Source organism: Hemiscyllium ocellatum, chromosome 21 (genome assembly GCF_020745735.1).
Source record: "Hemiscyllium ocellatum isolate sHemOce1 chromosome 21, sHemOce1.pat.X.cur, whole genome shotgun sequence".
In the NCBI taxonomy this organism is placed as follows: Eukaryota; Metazoa; Chordata; class Chondrichthyes; order Orectolobiformes; family Hemiscylliidae; genus Hemiscyllium; species Hemiscyllium ocellatum.
The window spans coordinates 42,415,031-42,434,188 of record NC_083421.1 but is presented as its reverse complement, the minus strand read 5'-3'; the positions used below and the strand labels follow the sequence as shown (position 1 = coordinate 42,434,188).

General features: G+C 40.7%; 1 protein-coding gene across 3 annotated transcripts in view; it reads right to left on the bottom strand.

Annotated features, from left to right (window-relative positions):
* The window catches only part of LOC132825844 (rab GTPase-activating protein 1), a 182,319-nt gene that overhangs the window by 129,701 nt on the left and 33,460 nt on the right, over nucleotides 1-19,158 (bottom strand). For 2 of the 3 annotated variants that reach the window (XM_060841384.1, XM_060841386.1), the window contains 2 exons: nucleotides 4,940-5,177; nucleotides 1,180-1,387 (listed from right to left, as the gene is read on the bottom strand). In XM_060841384.1, coding sequence (XP_060697367.1) covers nucleotides 1,180-1,387; nucleotides 4,940-5,177 — 446 coding nt within the window. Of the gene's footprint in view, nucleotides 1-1,179; nucleotides 1,388-4,939; nucleotides 5,178-5,545; nucleotides 5,592-19,158 lie in introns of those variants that run through there. The other variant, XM_060841385.1, reaches the window with a different exon arrangement.

Here is a 19,158-nt window from a genome sequence, read left to right as displayed (position 1 = left end):
GAATGCATCGTGCTTTCTATAATAACCTAAAAATGTGTTAGCAAGAGTTGAGCCTATAGTATCTATTAGGGTGCACATGGTGCTGTTGAAATTTAACTCAACTACACGAGTTGCTAAGTACACAAGTTCAATGAACAAAGATTCAGGCACCAGGGAAACAATGGTATAGTGACATGGTGTAAATATCAATGTGCCACTGGTGAATACACACTGAGTCTCCAACAGGTGCACACATTACAAAATCAATATTGTCAAACACTTTACTAGATCCCTCACAATGTACTCACCAAAAAAACTTGATGCTAAGATAGCATGTATTATACTCTACATGGCAATGGCTACCCTGATCAATTAGTATTTGCTATAAATCAGATACATGAGAAAGGACTAATTGTTACTACTTTTAGTTCTGAACAGTGCTCAGTCTACCTGTGACTATACTCAGATGAAATAAAAAAGCCTTAGGTATTGGAATAGCAGGTGAAGTTAACTGTCTCACAATGTTACCTTGTAGCAAACCCATGATTGGTTTCTCCAGTAGGGATGCCATCAGGCCAAAGTAACGTTGTGATCGAGGTGTTACAGTGCTACTATGCTGCCAGGTACATAGGACATTGTTTCAATGACTGACAAACTGTTTCAAACATGCCCACTTTGATGGTTGGCAGCAGGCAGCATGTCAACCATGCTCAAATAGCCAACGTTTGCAAGCCTCAGAACACCACCTCCAGTTGTACTTCAGCAACTGGAAAAACAAAACTTTGTTAAATAATCTAGACTGTGCTGCAAATTACATGAAACCAATTGGAGTTTCAGTTAGACTTGCAGAGTAATAGGCTCATACAACTGCTAAAACCTGCTGCTTTCCCAGAGAAATAACTTGATCAATCAGGCTACATGTCTCATCTGAGAGTAAAGGTTAGTAGTTAACTATTTCTGCAGCATTGCCTTGCCTATGATGGCCCAAACAATCAGTACTGTCTTTTTATGTCACATGAACGAGTGTCCCTAATTACAAGTCCGGTTTCTTGTGTCCTAGTCTGGTTAAGTGAAAGACAAAAAAAAAAGTGTTGGCTCTCCATCACCATCTTAGCAATCTTTCTGTTCATCAAGGATTCATTTAGACAGACAGCTTGTGTATTATATACCAACTCCAAATATGATAACCCTAATTCCTACCTCACAATTCCTTCTGAAACATTAGGCACCGAGAGAGTCACATCTAAAGGGACCTGGCACTGACTTCGCAAGATGGACATCATACGCAAGGCTTCCACTTCACTGCGAGGAGCATTCACTGAAGCACATCCCAAGTACGTGAGTTTGCTGAACAAAACGCTGTCTTCATCTGGTATGGGTGTCGAGGGACTGGAGTCTGGAGAATCCACTAAGTTCAACACAGAAAATGTTAATGTCACACTGCCATCACTGTAGTTAGTGATGACAGCAGGCTCCCAGTTTTCATTCTGTACAGTTTATTTTTATTAGTTCTTGAAATGAATTAAAAATTGTTTCATTCACAAGTAACACTCAGAGAACCATATAAAAGTGCTTCCCAAGCTATTCCTCAATGAGACTCCTTTTTAATATTCAAAAATGGACATGACCTCCAACAATAAAGAAAAAAAGAGAGCAGAGTAACAATTAAGTACATAATTAACACTTACACCTTACATTCCACCTAACACTAAATCCCACATAAGTCTACTGATAATTAGGCGAGGCCGGAATCAATTTCAATTTAAAATAGAACAAAAATATTCATTTCCATTGCTCCTGCTTCATGTCAAGGTTTACTTTCTGAATGTATAGAAGATGACACTGCTCTAACCCTCTATGAAACTTCCAATCCTCTGTTGCTGGCAGCTGAATTAGCATTCAGCCCTGGGTGAAACATAGTTTCTCAATTAAATACTGGGAAAACCAAAGCTGTTGCCTCGACAGGAATGAGGGTGGCCCAAGGGGGCTGAGACATAAATGGGAGGGTGGTGGGGCTGGGAGGAAGATAGCTGGGAATGTGATAGGTAAATGAAATGGGGGAGGGGGTGGGGGGGGGAGGGGGAGAAATGTGATGGTGGTGGCAAGGGAAGGTACCGGAAGTGGAGGGTGGATTGGTGAGGGGCATGGACCTTATGAGGGAGTCGCAGAGGAAATGGTTTCTGCGGAACACAGGTAAGGGGGAGGGGGTGACGGTGGGGAGATATATCCCTGGTGTTGGGGTCTGTTGGTAGATGGCAGAAATGACTGATGATGTTGTGTTGTATCCGGAGTTTGGTGGGGGTGGAAAGTGAGGACCAGGGGGTTTTGTCCTTGTTGCAATTGGAGAAGTGGCACGGTGGCACAGTGGTTAGCACTGCTGCCTCACAGCGCCTGTAGACCCGGGTTCAATTCCCGACTCAGGCGACTGACTGTGTGGAGTTTGCACGTTCTCCCCGTGTCTGCGTGGGTTTCCTCCGGGTGCTCCGGTTTCCTCCCACAGTCACAAAAGATGTGCAGGTCAGGTGAATTGGCCAAGCTAAATTGCCCGTAGTGTTAGGTAAGGGGTAAATGTAGGGGTATGGGTGGGTTGCGCTTCGGCGGGTCGGTGTGGACTTGTTGGGCCGAAGGGCCTGTTTCCACACTGTAAGTCTAATCTAAAAAAAAAAGTGGAGTTCAAGGGCAGAGCTGTGGGAAGTGGAAGAGACACACTGGAGTGCATCATTGACCATGTGGAAGGGGACATTGCGGTCCTTGAAGAAAGAGGCCATCTAGGATGTTACTCTGTAACAATGCCAACTTATATGTCACCTCAACTTATTGTGTGGCATGGTAAGTGGCTTTGAGGACTAAGGCTGAGAACAGATTGGTCCAGGGTCAGGATGACGCAAGGGAGGTCAATGGAATCAATAGCAATAAAATGGACAATGCAAATCAATGGATGCAGTCTTTCCTTATTTAATTGAGAGACATTTATATTTATCCAGTAGGAGTAGTAGATATAAGAACTCAATAACTAGTACTAAAGTCAAAATCATTTTCCCCAGTTCATCTATGCCATCACTCATGTCCCGTGTCGTCCCTGTGTCACAAGTGACCAATATTTCTTCTTGTTATACTTCACCCCACATGTGATTATTGTTAAGAGGCCTTTAGATCAGAATTATTAGCTGCTTTGCAACAGCAGCAATGAAAGCTTACATCAGTTATCTTCAACCAATTTATTATCCTTGTAACTTATTTGCAGCAATGTGCAAGAGTTCAAATAACAGTGTTGTCTGCCTGGTGCCAGAATTTGGGATAGTGGGTGCAAAAAGATCAAATATGCAAAGATGTGGAATATCAAAAGAATGTATGTAGCATTTGTAACAAAATAAATAAAATTATAATGCATACAGAAGTAAATATAGAGATATTAAGGAGGCATGGCTGCAGATGACAAGGATAGTTCCTGAATAGAGGGGTACATGGCATTCAAGAAGTACAGGAAGCTAGATAAAAGTTGCAATTAAGTTTCCAAACACAAGTAAACTAATATCAGATAAGATTTTAAAACAAATTGATTTCAGGCAAGATTTGGTCAGGGAAGCAATCATATTGTGCTGTAATCATACCTCTCCACCTTTCCAAGAAATGATTTTAGGAGAAAAGGGAGGAATTATATTCTGATACAGTGCAGAGAACTGGTCAGATGATATTTATCACTCCACTCTAATAATAAACACCTAGTTGTGTTTTTTTTTATAATGTAATTTGCTTTTTCGATTGGTTAACCACACTTCAACTACCTAGCTGTGTTTTTTTTAAAAAATGCATTTCCGCTCAGAACTTATATTTCTGTTTTGGCACAGAGTTAAAACTTGTGCATGCCAAGATAAGGCATTGAAGCCATTGTCTCTCATCATACCACACCCTGGTCCCCCAAGATTAGACAATCTCATCCCATTCTTACACATTAGAGCTCCAGTTTCCATTGGCAATCAACCCACCCCATCCTGTTTTATGGCCTGTCACATTAGTTAAGTATTACAGCTAATGTGTCTATCATTTTACTTCCTGAAATTGACACAGGAGGTTTACTCCTGCCATCCGAGATCATCCTGCCCCTTTGGAGATCTTCTCTTCAATCCATCTGGCCTTTCCTTTCCCTATTAAGAAATTATCATTTATTTGACCTTTAATATTAGTTTTAAATTTTCAAATGTTTTCTCTACGTAATCTGTTTTCATCTCTAATTTAACAAAAACATTTAACATGCAGCATTTAAGCTTGTGATTCATATCCTCATCCCAAGTTATCTCGATGTTTTTAACATTTGTTACATTATAATTGATTTTCTATCAATGCATCATTTCATGAATAATTTTTTATATTTTCCTCCAATTTACAGACTCAAATTTAATCTACCATTCCAGATTTTTTTTCATGGATCAAGTTAATAATTTTTAGAATTAAAGAAATTACAGTATGTCATAATTTAGGACTATGAGGCAAAGTGGGAATTTCACAGGCACATAATGGTGTTACCATTGGATAGAGACAATGCAGTGGATGCCAACTACATCAATAAATCCAAAAAGACATCAGTTACACGAGCAATTGAATATTATCATCTGATTCGCTGGGGACAATGCCATACAAGATCAGCTGGCAAACACTGGTGTTATATCTGAAAACACAGCAAAGCAATTAAACAAATTCTAGGTGCAAAACATTGAAAATGCCCAAGAATAATAACTTGCCACTGCAACTTGTTATTCCAATACAAGGTACTTTTAACATTGTTTCTGACGTCAAATGCCAATATTAACATCTAAAACCTCCTGTGGAGGGGAGGGGGAAAATGCTGTTTTAACTTACATTGGAAGAAAATTTTTTGATTTTTGGGGGTCAAAGATTATGAAACATGAGGTTTTCCTAACAATTGGAATGACTGTGTCAGTAGCTTTACATTTCCACTCACCTCCTTGTATTGGTTTAATTGGTAGAGTCATGTCTGGTTTCTGGGGCACCACCGTCAGCCCTGAATAAACAGGAGACGGAGTTAAGGAAATATCCTCAGTCAGTGAATCTTCGCTTGCAGAAGAAGCCGGCATTGCTTCCAAAGGTTCTCTAGTAGTCTGATGACCCTCCATCGATGAATCCATTAATACATCCTCTAGTTCCTTTTGGAGTTGCTGTTCACTTCCATTTCCAACTATCTGTGAGCACACACACGGTTGATAAGCTTTAATGATTTTCACGAGATGCAATGAGTGCTTACATTAGTAGAACACACAACCACCCATTCAATTTCACTCTTGGAAAGCATTTTATTCATTGTAATATGGAAGCTAGTTGTAATTACATTAGCACATAGTGCATTGCTAAAAGTGCCTTCAGTTACATCTTTATAATATTTCACAATATATCTAGAAACAAGAGGAGAGGTCACAAAGGTGATGTAAAAATGATGCAAATAACCAAAGCTCCACAAGGAGTAAACACACTGGAAGGCCTGTTTATGCATAGATAACCACACAGATAAGGTATTAGCATAAAACAAAGACAATTTGACATTTATACATACCCATTCACATGAGGTAAAACAGTTCCAGTGTTGTGGAATCCACACAATAAATGCACAAAACAATTAATAACCACCAACATAAGCTGAACAGGAAATCAAGTTATTTTAGCATGTAAGAGTAGCTGCAGGAAATCAAATGGTGATAAAGAGGAAAGCCAGTTATCCAGAAATAAAATGGTCAGACCAGAAACAAGACAGCTGGAAGCACAAGCAAACTCATCAAGACAATGGTATCCAGAGCAGTGCTGTATTTACTGTTCATCTAACATTTTAGTAATCTAGGTTACAGAGGAACATTGGAGACCAGAAGTCATGCCCATTAAGTGGCAACTAAATTATTTTATAAGCTACAACTTTGTTCTTTAAATTTTAAAAGAGAATTTGAACTAACCATGGCCACTACTGAAAACATCCTAGAGATTGCCAACTTGTAGCAAGTTTCAATCAGTTGCTAGCAAGACAAAGTTCAAACCACCACCCAAATAAAATCAAAATACAGACGTTGGAGATCTGAAATACAAAACAGAAATTGGCAGAACCTCAGCAGCCCCAGCAGCATCTTTAAAGAGAGAAACAGGGTTAATCTCTCATGCCCTGCATTATGTGGATATTCCAGTCAAAAAATACAAAAACAATGGCAAGCATAGTGTTCCCCAAGCAGGGGCAAAAAATAATGAAAAGCTATTGACATAATTAGTTATGTCTGTGCGGTGCTCATGGATCGCTGTTTACCTGAAATAAAGAACAATGCCTTTGGAGCAGTGGCACAGAAGCTCTACCTTGCATACTTGAGAAGGTATTAATACTCCCATTTACCTCTGAAAGTGAACATTGACCCCCTGGTCAGAGGTATGGAAACCAGATGTCAAATTGAAACAGATGATTTCACACAGAAATAAAACCCAAAAGAACTGTACATGCTGGAAATCAGACATGAAAACACAAATTGCTGGGAAAAGCCAGTATCTGACAGTACGTGTTCTGAAGGATCATTGGACCCGAAACTTTAACTCTGCTTTCTTGTCACAGATGCTGCCAGGCCTGCTGGATTTTTCCAGCAATTTCTGTTTTCATTTCAGATGCTTTAACAGGCCTGCCACATGACCAAAAGCCTCCCTGGCCTTTGGAAAAGTTAACTATAACCTCCAGACCCCAGTGCATCAGTCTGGTTAAAAATAAAAGCGAGGCTACTGCTAACATTGTATTTGTTTGCAAGACTACCTAGAAAATGCCAGATCGCAGGCTAAGCTAAGCTTGCCTCAAATTCAGTCATTTCTTGAAGTTCAGTTCTCGGACAGTTCCTGTTATCACCAGAAAAGGGGACAAAGTCTGCAAATATCTTTCTGAGACGGTCAACTCAAAAAAATTCTGAAATGTCAGCCAATTGCACCCACCTAAATCCAAACACCTACTGGAAGGGAATGTTATTAAACTTGAAACATTAATTTGGTTTCTCTCTCTGCAGACCCAAATTTCTGCAGGACTATATTTTTATTAACTTCATAATACCTATTTATTCTTCATTGTAACTTCCTTCCTTTTTATAACTCTCTCTTCAACCTGTATGCATGTATGAGCTGTGATAATTATCCTCCCAGGGTTTGAACTATATTTCTGTTTTAAAATCCAGAGTGTTTGTTGGGAATCCTTTTAAACATTGAAGTTCACAAATAGAAGGTCTTTGGGAACAGATGGCAGCCTATTTCAAAGTTTACAGAACTAAAGTTTTAAAAAAAAACCTCTACTTTCAGACAGGGGAAAAATAAAAGAATTGTCAGTCAAGTTGGTGCTAAACAAGGGGATCAAAAGTTACAGCGACAAAGCAGGAGAATAGGATTAAGAAACATAGCACCCATGATCAAATGGGACAACAGGCTTGATGGGCTTAATGGTCTAATTCTACTCCTACATCTTGTGGCCTTATCGTCAAATTGCCTCTCTTCCCTGTCCTTATGTCTGCATGGCAGTTCACCATCCATGTTACTGACATTTCCACTACACCAACTATGCATTAACAATCAAATAAAAACAAAATACTGCAGATGCTGGGAATTTTAAACAAACAGAATGCTGGAAAAACTCAGGAGGTCTGACAGCATCTGTAGAGACAGTAACAGCGTCAATGTTCAGTTCAGTATGACACTTCTTCATACTAGACTCAAAATGTGAACTGTTTCGTTTCACATAGATGTTCTCAAATCAGTTTTTTCTAGCATCCAGATATTTGTTAATGCATTAACATCCGTTTGTAGGTCACATATTCCAGCAAACAATCCAAAATAGCATTTTCGATGCAAATCCCTTGTTAATATTGCGCATCCATATTTGCACTTTTATGATGTAGATAGCACTATGAGTGAATGTTCAGATAGGGTTTGTCATACTCATGTGCTCCACAGCCCACAACATTCTATCCATTTACATAGATGGTGGCAAAGTGCAGAAAATACCCGTCAGATTTTGGTCACTCAAATTACTTTGAACAGTATGTGTTGTAAGTCTACTGAACATCACTTCTTTACCTGGCAGCTTATTTACGTTTTTAAAACAAGCATTAAAATTAGAAAATGCATTTGAATTAGTTGAAGGCTTTGTTGCTTCCTGTCATCTACTAATGGACAAGGGCTCCAAATCATCAATTATTGCCATTTGGATTATGAAGAAAAATATTAATGATTTTGAATTTAATTAAAAATACATACAGGTAGGTTTTGTTATTCAATGACTCCTCTCTTCTCTCCCACACCCCCAAATCACACTTTTTCACTACTTTAAGAGATTCCAGTTTGCCATCGAGTTCTGCAGCCTGTCCTCGCCTTAAATGTTACCTGGTTCAGCAACTTCTCCATCCGATTGCTGTTGTTTGCAGTCTAAACTCTCTTCAATGCTGCAACACACACCGCCCAAATCTGATCATGTTTGCTACCTACAGTGAGACACCACAATACTTATGCCACTACTTTGGTTTGAAGGTTCAATGCAATCAAAACCATGAATCTTCTCCGACTACCTTGTTCCTTGTTACCAGGGTCCTACTTTCCCTGCTGTTTCTGATCATGTTGTGCAAAAGAGACAGTATTTTCATCTTTAAACTTCTAAAGTTTTTTTTAGTGTTTAGTGTTTAAACATCTGTTTATTCAATACCCTCAGGTCACCCCCTGCCAGCCTTGTATCCACCCTAGATCTCGTCACTGCAGACTGCCGACGTGACATCGGCCGCCTCAATTTCTCCACCCCTTCACCCCCTCCAAACGGGCAGTGCTCCACTCTTTCTGCACCAACTCCCAGTTCACCATCAAACCCACTGACAAAGGTGGGCAGCAGTAGCCTGGAGAATGGACCACTATGTCACAGAGGCCAAATGCCAACTCTCCAACAGCACGTCCTATTTCCCCCTTGCCCATGACCCATTATGCCAAAATCACTTGCACTGTCCGTGCTCATTGCCCCCGGTGATCTCACGTCCACTGCCTCCAAACTCAGTCCCCAGCCCCATTTGGCCCAGTTCTACCTGCTCCCAAAGATCCACAAGCCCAACCGCCCCAGCCAACCCATCGTCTCGGCATGCTCCTGCACCACCGAACCCATCTCGCCCTACCTCGACTCCATGCTCTGCCCCCTTGGTTCAGACACTTCCCACCTACATCAGCAAAACCAACCACGCTCTCCATCTCTTCAGTTACGTCCAGTTCCCATTTCCCAAAGCTTTATCTTCATCATGTCCATACTACCCAAGGATGGCCTCCAGTTCCTCTGCTTCTTCCTCATAACAGATCCATCCACTCTCCCTCTACCAATATCATCTACTGCCTCGTCAAACTGGTCCTCACCCTTAACTTTTCCTTTAACTCCTCCCATTTTCTTCAAATCCAGGGGATGGGCACAGATACTTAGAAGCGCCCCAGCTATGCCTGCCTCTCTGTCGGCTATGTCGAACAGTCCCTCTTCATTACTGAAACAGGCACTATGTCCCAACTTTTCCACCGGTATATCGATGACTACATCGGCGCAGCGTCCTGCGCCCAGGCTGAACTGGTGCAATTCACAGACTTCGCCCACAACTTCCATCCTGCCCTCAAAATTTACTGGTCCATCTCTGACACTTCCGGCCCTTTTCTTGACCTCTCTATTTCCATCTCCGGTGACCGTCTCCAGGCAAACGTTTACTACAAACCCACAGACTCCCACAACTACCTGGACTGCACCTCCTCCCACAGTATCCTGCAAGAACTCCATTCTGTTCTCATAATTCCTCCACATCTGCTCTGACAACGAGACATTCCACTCCAGAGCATCCCAGATATCAACCTATTTTGAACATGCTTTTTGAATGACATCAACAGGTTCTAAACAGAGACAGTGCAGGATAGCATAGGATGACATATCCCTTCTCCGGTCGTCTCAATGCCTTCAATGCTCACTTCGTGCAGAATTTTGGTCAAATGGTAAGACCTACTCAGACAAGTCTTGATGAACCTTTACCAACAGTAACTGCATCAGAGGTCAGATCAGTTTTCCTTCGTGTGTATCCAAGGAAAGTGATGGGACCAGACGGAGTACCAGGCCGTGCACTCAGAGCACGCGCAGATCAACTGGCAGGGTCTTCTCGGACATCTTCAAACTCTCCCTGCAGCAGGCCACCGTCCCTGCCTGTTTCAAGAGGGCCAACATCATCCCTGTGCCTAAGGAGGCTCATGCAGCATGTCTCAATGACTACCGCCCAGTGGCACTAACTTCATTGGACATGAGTGCTTTGAAAGGTTGGTAAAGGCATTAATCAATTCCAGCCTCCCCACTACTCCCGGCCCGCTCCAATTTGCCTATCAGACCCAACAGATCCAGGTCTGAACTGATACAGGATAAACAGTTTTACTTTCTAACCTGAACGAGGTGATCCTGAACTAAAACTTTCAAACTTCTGCTCTGAAGTCAAATCTAAACTAACTGTCTTAATGTGTTTACTCTGCTTGTCATAAACAGAACAGTATAAACATTTCAACCATTAACACCAGAGGTCTGCTAGGCAGTTATTTGATGCAACATACCTTAAAAATTATAGATTTGGGTTACTGCCCAAGTAACTTACAGATTTTCAAAAAGCACCTTCAAGGACTAACCTAAACCCTATCTGCCTTTTTAGAAATACAAAACACTAAACATTATATAATAAGTCTTTCATCAGAAGCTGAAGAGAAGCAAACAAGGGGAATGGCTCAAATTGAAGAGATTTAAAAACAAATCAAATGGGACCAAGAGACAAAATAGGATTGGGTGGACCAATGATCAGCAAAACTACAGGACAACTCTCAATATTAAATTTGGCAGCAAGAGATCCTAAAAGTGGCAATCATCAAAGGACTGTAACTATGTTTCCATTTCAATTCACATAGCGCCCATAACCCATGCCAAAAAGCTGATAGAATGGTCAAGAGCAGAAAAGTATATTAAAGAGTATAATTTTTTAAAAATGCACTTTTAAAATGGGGAAAAAAAGTGATAAAGATTTCAGAGATTAAGTGGGACCAAACTGAAAAAGACCATTTTGAAATATACCTTAAATGTTCTATAGCTTCATTTGATAACATTCAAGGACTCACAGCTTGTGCAATGCTGTTGAAGCCTGATGCAGTGGGTTGTATGTGATTTATGGAAGAAGCAATTTTGATGGAATAATACAGTTAATAAGCCCACGCTTTAAGTTTTTAAACTCCTTGAAGTAGAGAAGCATGTAATGGGAAGCGAGGTAAACGCAAAGAAGAAAATAACAGTAGGAAAAGCTAACAGAGTTAGATGATGCACAGTGTTAGAAGGCTCTTGCGAAGTATAAAAAAAGGCATTTACCCTGAATATCCTGGGATTTTTTTCACTATAAAGAGTTAAATAAAGTAAAAACAGCCCACAACACACCACAGGTCAAACACACCCATCCATATATAATATGTAATTACAGATGGGTGTGATGCAGTCCCAGTTGCACAATGTACACCTGAATGTTTACTTAAAATTTCAACACAATTGTGGAACATTTCAACATACAACAGCTAAGTTTTAGAAGGTTAACTTTTATAAAACCTAATGTTTCCTAATTCAAGTAAAACTCCTCTGTAAAAACTGCAACAAGTTGATTCCTAAAACGTTGCATTTGCTGTGTAAAAACAAGACTACAGACACTGTATAAACCATTGGAATTTGCAAACTAGCAATGCTAATTTCAAAGTATTATTCATTAATCCTAAACCAGACATTGGTTCATTGCTCATCTAAAGCTCCATTTCAAGACAACACTTTCAATGCACAATTTTCTAAGCCTCTTATGCACAGACTTTTTATTAAGCTACTTGGTGCTACTCGGCATCCATTTATTATAATTTGATTACAAAATAAAGTCAAGCACTTCTCATTCACTGTCTGCATCATAGATCCCACTGCTGATATGACATTCAACAACTGTTGTGTCGCTGTGAACAGTACCATAGAATGTCAAAACTACACTCAATGGTAGATGCAGATGAGGAAATTCTTTCATATTTTAGTAAAATGAGTTTGGATTAGTGTGGCCCAAAATATTAATATACAATGAGTGATAGGAAGTACACAAGTCATTTACTCTCACTCCTCTCCTGGATCACATTCCAATCACAATACTTGAGACTCCAAACCTGATTGGAAGTATATTATTCCTTTGATTTCTTATTATTCCTAGTAGAAAACCAAACTAGTCGCACCCCATCTTGTAACTTGCTTCAACCCAATATCCTGCAATCATGCATTTTCTCCTTTATTAGCCCAACTGCGATTAATTTAAATTACATCATTTGAAATATCCTTCAGATAGATGTTTGGTTTCTCGTCTCAAATACATAGCATGCACACAATTAGTTTGCAGTATCCACAGCAGACAGGCAAAACAAAAGGAACCAGAAAAACAAGTTCAGCAAAACTGGAGAGAAAGCCATTTTGGATCTACAAGCAAAAGTCACTGATTTAAAATAATCTAACAAGACATACTGAATTTTTTGTAGTAGGATAGCAAATCAATTCCAGAAGCTTATGGCACTTAAATTTTATTCTCAAGTTCCATACTCATAAAGCATTGTACTAAGGTGCAGCCACCATATTTGTATTTTATTATCGGAGACAGCTCTCGGGATGATTTGCTTCCATGTGGTTCAATGAGTCCTGAAATTACTTCAATCCAATGCACAATCTGCACGGTCTGCCTCATGCAGGTAAATGAGTGGCATCTGTGACCTCTATCCAATGTCTTGACTTTGTCTCTGCATGCTCTCAAACTCACTCCGAATGTTTGATATATTGTCAAATGGAACTTCCCCATTTTGGTCAGTCACAAATCAGGGTTTCCACAAGTTGGAGGATATTTTGACCTCTTCAAGGATACTTTGAAGACATCCCCAGATGCATCCACTGTTCATTTGGGAATTGCCTACCTCTACCAATTTCCAAGTACAGCAGCTGCTTGCAAGTCTAATGTCAGGCATATGAACACAACCCCTACACTGGTGCTGGTTTTGAGTGAATGTCCAGGATTGATGCCTTAATGCTGAACAAGTTGGCTTCGGAGTGAACACTGTTGTTGCAACATCTTGCTTGCCTTTGCGATTGGAAGATCTTATAAAGGCACCACAGTGGCACTTCTCCTAAGCTGCGGAGGTGCATGCTGTAGGGTGCCCAGGTCTCCAAAACACTGGGGCACAAGGATCTCAGTTCATTGTGTCAAAAGTAGAATGCCTGTTACATACTAAATCAGGAATGGACCTATATTTTAGGCATTTTTAAACTGAATACACTATGTAAGGTTGCTTTGAATAAACTTAAAATTAAGTATTCAAACATCAATATAGGACAGAGAATTTAAGATATTAAAGCTTGGTGAGTCCTAAATAGTAAATAGATCAGCAATCCTTTAAAAGATAAATATGCCTGATTAGCATCAGTGTAGACCAAAAAAGGAATCATTTCAGGTGGCAAGCACGTCAGCCTCTAGATATCTGCAGTTATTGGATACTCAACTGAACACGTGCTTGCTCTTAAAAGAAAATGAACTACATGAAAATTTGGCATGTTTATAAATTCTGAGGATGTGGGTGCCTGATAACTTTTGAACCATTCCTGGTTACTGCAATGTGGTGGTGCATCATCATCTCAACTCTTGTCTGTGTGAAGAGGCTACCATTATATTGCAGTGCTCTGATATGGCTTGCTCAGTTACTTAACATGGTAATTAGGAGTCAGTCACAAACATGTGACTGGAGTCACACAAAAGGTTGAATCACAAGTTCATCACATTTCTTTCCACATTAAAAATTAGCAAACTGGTTATGTTTTACAACAATCCAACAGGTTCATTCTTATTAAGCACTGCATTCAAACTAAGACTTTTTTTTAACGTTAATTCAAATTCTCAACTGTCATAGTGAGATTCAAACTCTCATTGCCTGCACTATCAGTTGGAACTCATGATTTTAAGCCTAACAAAACTAATCTTCCATGGCTTACTTGCAGTGTCAACGATCAGCAAATATCTTTTTTTTAAACCCTACTCTTGAGGTACCAAAAGCTACAAGAATTTGAAGCGTTTCTTATCTTGAAACCTACATTACATAACTCAGTATTGTTTTGATGCATCTGTTCTTAATCATCAATGGCAGTTCCTTGATTATAAGGAATCAAGAATTCCTTGCATGCTGATCCAGTGTTTGAAACCTCCACTTACTCTGCACAAACACTTTGTTTCTTCATTACAACCATCACCACTCCCTTTGCCTTTTGTTCCAGGATATATTTGTCATGCAATGTTTCCCACCTCGAGCCCATCCCTTAACTTCCTTTTGCTTCATCTGAACAATGCTTTTTAAAAGAAAAAAACCCATCACATTTCTACCTCTCTCTGTTATATGGAAAAATTATGTTGGTTTCACAACATTAACACTGAGTGGGAGCTAACATTCTATTGGCTAAGTGCCAGTCCTATTGAATTTGGCAGTGAAATTTACTAAGAAGCCAGGCATATTTTCTCACCACATCTCACAAAGCTTGCTACTTTAATAACTGCTGCTGACTCAATGGCAAGTGTTACTTTCTATCGCCATTCCAGCATACGACATAAGCTTCCTGGAAGAACTTGCCATTCCCTAGACACCTACCAAAAGACCAGCATCCTTTACGGCTGCACCATTTAAGAATGGACAGTGCACCGAGAGGACTACTGGGCTTTACTCTGCTCATGACTGGTGACTGGACAGAGATGGCTGATGAGGCCATTTTGTCACCAAGGTTCTGGATGTAGATTTGATCGCTAAGCTTGGAGGTTTGTTTCCAGACGTTTCATCACCCTACTAGGTAACATTTTCAGTGGGCCTCAGGCGAAGCAGTGTACATGATTCCTGCTTTCTATTTATAGGTTTGGGTTCCTTTGTGTTGGTGATGTCATTTCCTGTTCTTTTTCTCAGGGGGTGGTAGATGGGGTCTAACTCGATGTGTTTGTTGATAGAGTTCCGGTTAAAATGCCATGCTGCTAGGAATTCTCATGCATGTCTCTGTTTGGCTTGTCCTAGGATGACGTATTGTCCAAGTTGAAGTGGTGTCCTTCCTCATCCTTATGTAAGGATACGAGAGAGAGAGGGTCATGCCGTTTTGTGGCTAGTTGGTGTTCATATATCCTGGTGGCTAGTTTTCTGCCTGTTTATCCAATGTAGTGTTTGTTACAGTTCTTGCCTGTATATAGTTTTGCTTGTTATCTGTATAGGGTCTTTCAAGTTCATTAGCTGCTGTGTTGGTGGGCTACTGTGATGCCAAAGAGTCTGAGTAGTCTGGCAGTCATTTCTGAGATGTCTTTGGTGTAGAGGAGAGTGGCTCGAGTTTCTGGATGTGTTTTGTCTGCTTGTTTGGGTTTGTTGCTGAGAAATCGGCGGACTGTGTTCATTGGGTACAAATTCTTTTTGAATACACAGTGTAGGTGATATTCCTCTGATCTGCGTAGTTCCTCTGTGCTACAGTGTGTCTAGGCACGTTGAAATAATGTTCTGACGCAGCTTCATTTGTGCATGTTGGGATGATTGCTTCTATAGTTCAATATTTGGCCCGTATGTGTTGTAAATATGTACACTGCTTCGCCTGAGGCCCATTAAATATGTTACCTGTAGGGTGATGAAATATCTGGAAATGGACCTCGCAGCTCAGCGAACAAACCTACATCCAGAACCTCAACATGAGCTACAAGTCTTCTCAAAACTCGCTAGCACCAAGGTTATCTGGCAGGGACCTGGAGGTCCTGATCAGTGCTCGGAGGACAGTAGGGCCATCCTCTTTTCAGAGAATACAGGAAGGCAGTGCTGCCACACAAGTCCATTTATTCAGACATCACCAACCAGGTCAATGCCGTGTTCAAAGTTCAGAGTACTGAGCATCAGTGCAAAAGGAAAGTCAATTGTTTTCTCCATGCCACCAGTAGCATATTATGATCTACATAGGAACAGGAGTAGGCCATTCAGCCCTTTAATGACAGTCCACCATTCAATAAGATTATGGCTGATCTGTAGCCTAACTCCATATGCTTGCCCTGGACCCATATCACTTGATAGAGTCATAGGGTCATAAAGATGTACAGCACGGAAACAGACCCTTCAGTCCAACTTGTCCATGCTGACCAGATATCCCAACCCAATCTAGTCCCACCTGCCAGCACCTGGCCTATATTCCCTCCAAACCTTTCCTTTTCATATAGCCATCTAGATGCTTTTTAAATGTTGCAGTTGTACCAACCTCACCACTTCCTCTGGCAGCTCATTCCATATACGTACCACCCTCTGTGTGAAAAAGTTGCCCCTTAGGTCTCTTTTATATCTTTCCCCTCTCACCCTAAACCTATGCCCTCCAGTGCTAACTCCCCCTTACAAAAGACTTTGCCTATTTATCCTATCTGTGCTCCTCATGATTTCATAAACCCCTATAAGATGACTCCTCAGCCTCCGGTGCTCCAGGGAAAACAGCCCCAACCTGATCAACCTCTCCCTATAGCTCAAATCTTCCAAACCTGGCAACATCCTTGTCAATCTTTTCAGAACCCTTTCAAGTTTCACATCATTTTTCCAATAGGAAGGAGGCCAATGTCCTGTGTAGCCGCAACATGACCTCCCAACTCCTGTACTCAGTAATCTGACCAATAAAGGAAAGCATACCAAACGCCTTCTTCACTATCATATCTACCTGCGACTCCACTTTCAAGGAGCTATGAACCTGCACTCCAAGGTCTCTTTGTTCAGTAACACTCCCTAGGACCTTACCATTAAGTGTCTAAGTCCTGCTAAGATTTGCTTTCCCAAAATGCAGCACCGCATTTATCTAAATTAAACTCCATCTGCCACTTCTCAATCCATTGGCCCATCCGGTCAAGATCCCATTGTATTCAGAGGTAACCTTCTTTGCTGTCCACTACACCTCCAATTTTGGCATCATCTGCAAACTTATTAACTATATCTCTTATGCTCACATCCAAATCATTTATATAAATGCCAAAAAGTAACGGATCCAGCTCTAATCTTTGATACCCTTGCTTAATACAAACCTGTCTGCCTCAGATTTAAATTTGAAAATGTGTTCCTGGAAAAGCGCAGCAGGTCAGGCAGCATCCAAGGAGCAGGGGAATCGACGTTTCGGGCATGAGCAATTCTTCATGAAAGTAGAGGAAGGAAGAGAGCTTCTTCAAGGAAGGCATCCTTGTAAGAGGATTCGCAGTAGGTTAAAATCTTCTAGGAGAAAGTGAAGACTGCTGATGCTGGAGCTCAGAGCTGAAAATGTGTTGCTGAAAAAGCGCAGGACAGGCAGCATCAAAGGAGCAGGAGAATCGACGTTCAGGCATGAAGAAGGGCTTTTCCTGAAGAAGGGCTCATGCCCGAAACGCCGAATCTCCTGCTCCTTGGGTGCTGCCTGACCTGCTGCGCTTTTCCAGCAACACATTTTCAGCTCTGATCTCCAGCATCTGCAGTCCTCAGATTTAAATTTAACAATTAAATTAAACTGACCATTGCTTGAGAAACAGTCCCAAACCTTTGCTCCTCTTCATATGTAAAGTGATTTCTAACAACTCTCCCGAATAGCCTGACCCCAATTCTTAGATTATGTCCCAGTTCTAGAATCTTCACCTAGTGGAAATAATTTATTTTATCTACCCTGTCCTTCCCTATTAATATCCTGAAGACCTCAATTACATCACACCTGAAATCTTCTAAATTCTAGACAATAAAGGCCTGATTTGACTAACCTCCATGTAACTTAACCCCTCAAGTCCAGCTTTTGCCAGAAACGTCAGATTCTGCCTGACCTGCTGTGCTTTTCTAGCACCATACTCATGACTCTAATCTCCAGCATCTGCTGTCCTCACTTAAGTCCAGATACCATCCTTGTAAGCCTGTTTTCAAATCTCCCCAGGGCCAAATATCCTTAAGGTATGGTGCCCAGAGCTGCTCAGCACACTCTTAAGGGGGGTCTAACTAGGGTTTCGTATAAATGAAGCTTGCATCTCTGTCCTCCAGTCTTTTAGAATATGGCCATCAGCATTCCAGTGGCTGCCATGATTATTTTCTGTCCCTCTGCATGACCTTTCAAAAAGCTATGCACCTGAACCCCTGAAACTTGGACATCCAGTCTATTTAACATTGTCCCTTAGTAAAAAAAAAGCTGACATACCCTTTCTCAGTCTGAAATGGATAACCTCACAAATTATATTAAAATCCATCTGCCACAACTTTGCCCATTCACTTAATCTCTCAATAACCTGGTGTAATTTTATGCTGTTATCAACACTGACTACACTGCTGCCCAAATTTGGATATCGGAATTTTTAATGCCATTATCTGAATCATTAATGAATATTGAGAATGATTAAGGTCCCAAAAGAGACTCCTGCAAGATACAACTAATCTAGTCTTGTCAATTTGAGTGCTTTCCCATTATTCCACCTTTTTCCTGCCTCTCAACCAATTTCTTATTCATGTCAATAATTTTTCCTGAATTCCATGGGCTTCCATCCTAGCTAACAGTCTCTTGTGTGGGACTGTGATGATGCTGCTCCTTTAACAAAGTTATGCTGTCCTTTGCTTTTTTTACCCCCTCCAGAGGTTATAACAGCAGCGATTCCAAAAAGTCTGGCTTTGACGGGTTTTAAGGCCAATTAGATTATCACTAACAGATACTGCCTCAGGCAAAAGCCTTTCAAGTTTTAAGAAAAACACTTGTACAATGAAAGAGGAGTGGACAGTTCTTCCAGCTCAGCATTTCTCTGGTTTGATTTAGTTTTGGCAGTCTGACTATTCACTGAAAGCAGTGAGGCTGTTGATCCAAGAAACAGCTCCGTGGAAGAGAGTGTTCCATGCTGCCATTTCTCTCTCTTGTAAGACCCTGTGGTTGATCTCACCTTTGTGGCAAGGGATGTTTATAGGGATTGTTGCAAGTAATGGGAAAGCATCATTAAGTTGGGGTGAAAGGTTGGTTTTCAGACTGGTTAAGTTATTTGATATTCTGTTCTGTGTAAGTATTTAATTCATTAATTTTGTAAATAAATTCTGTTTGGTTTAAAACTAAAGTCGTTTGACCAG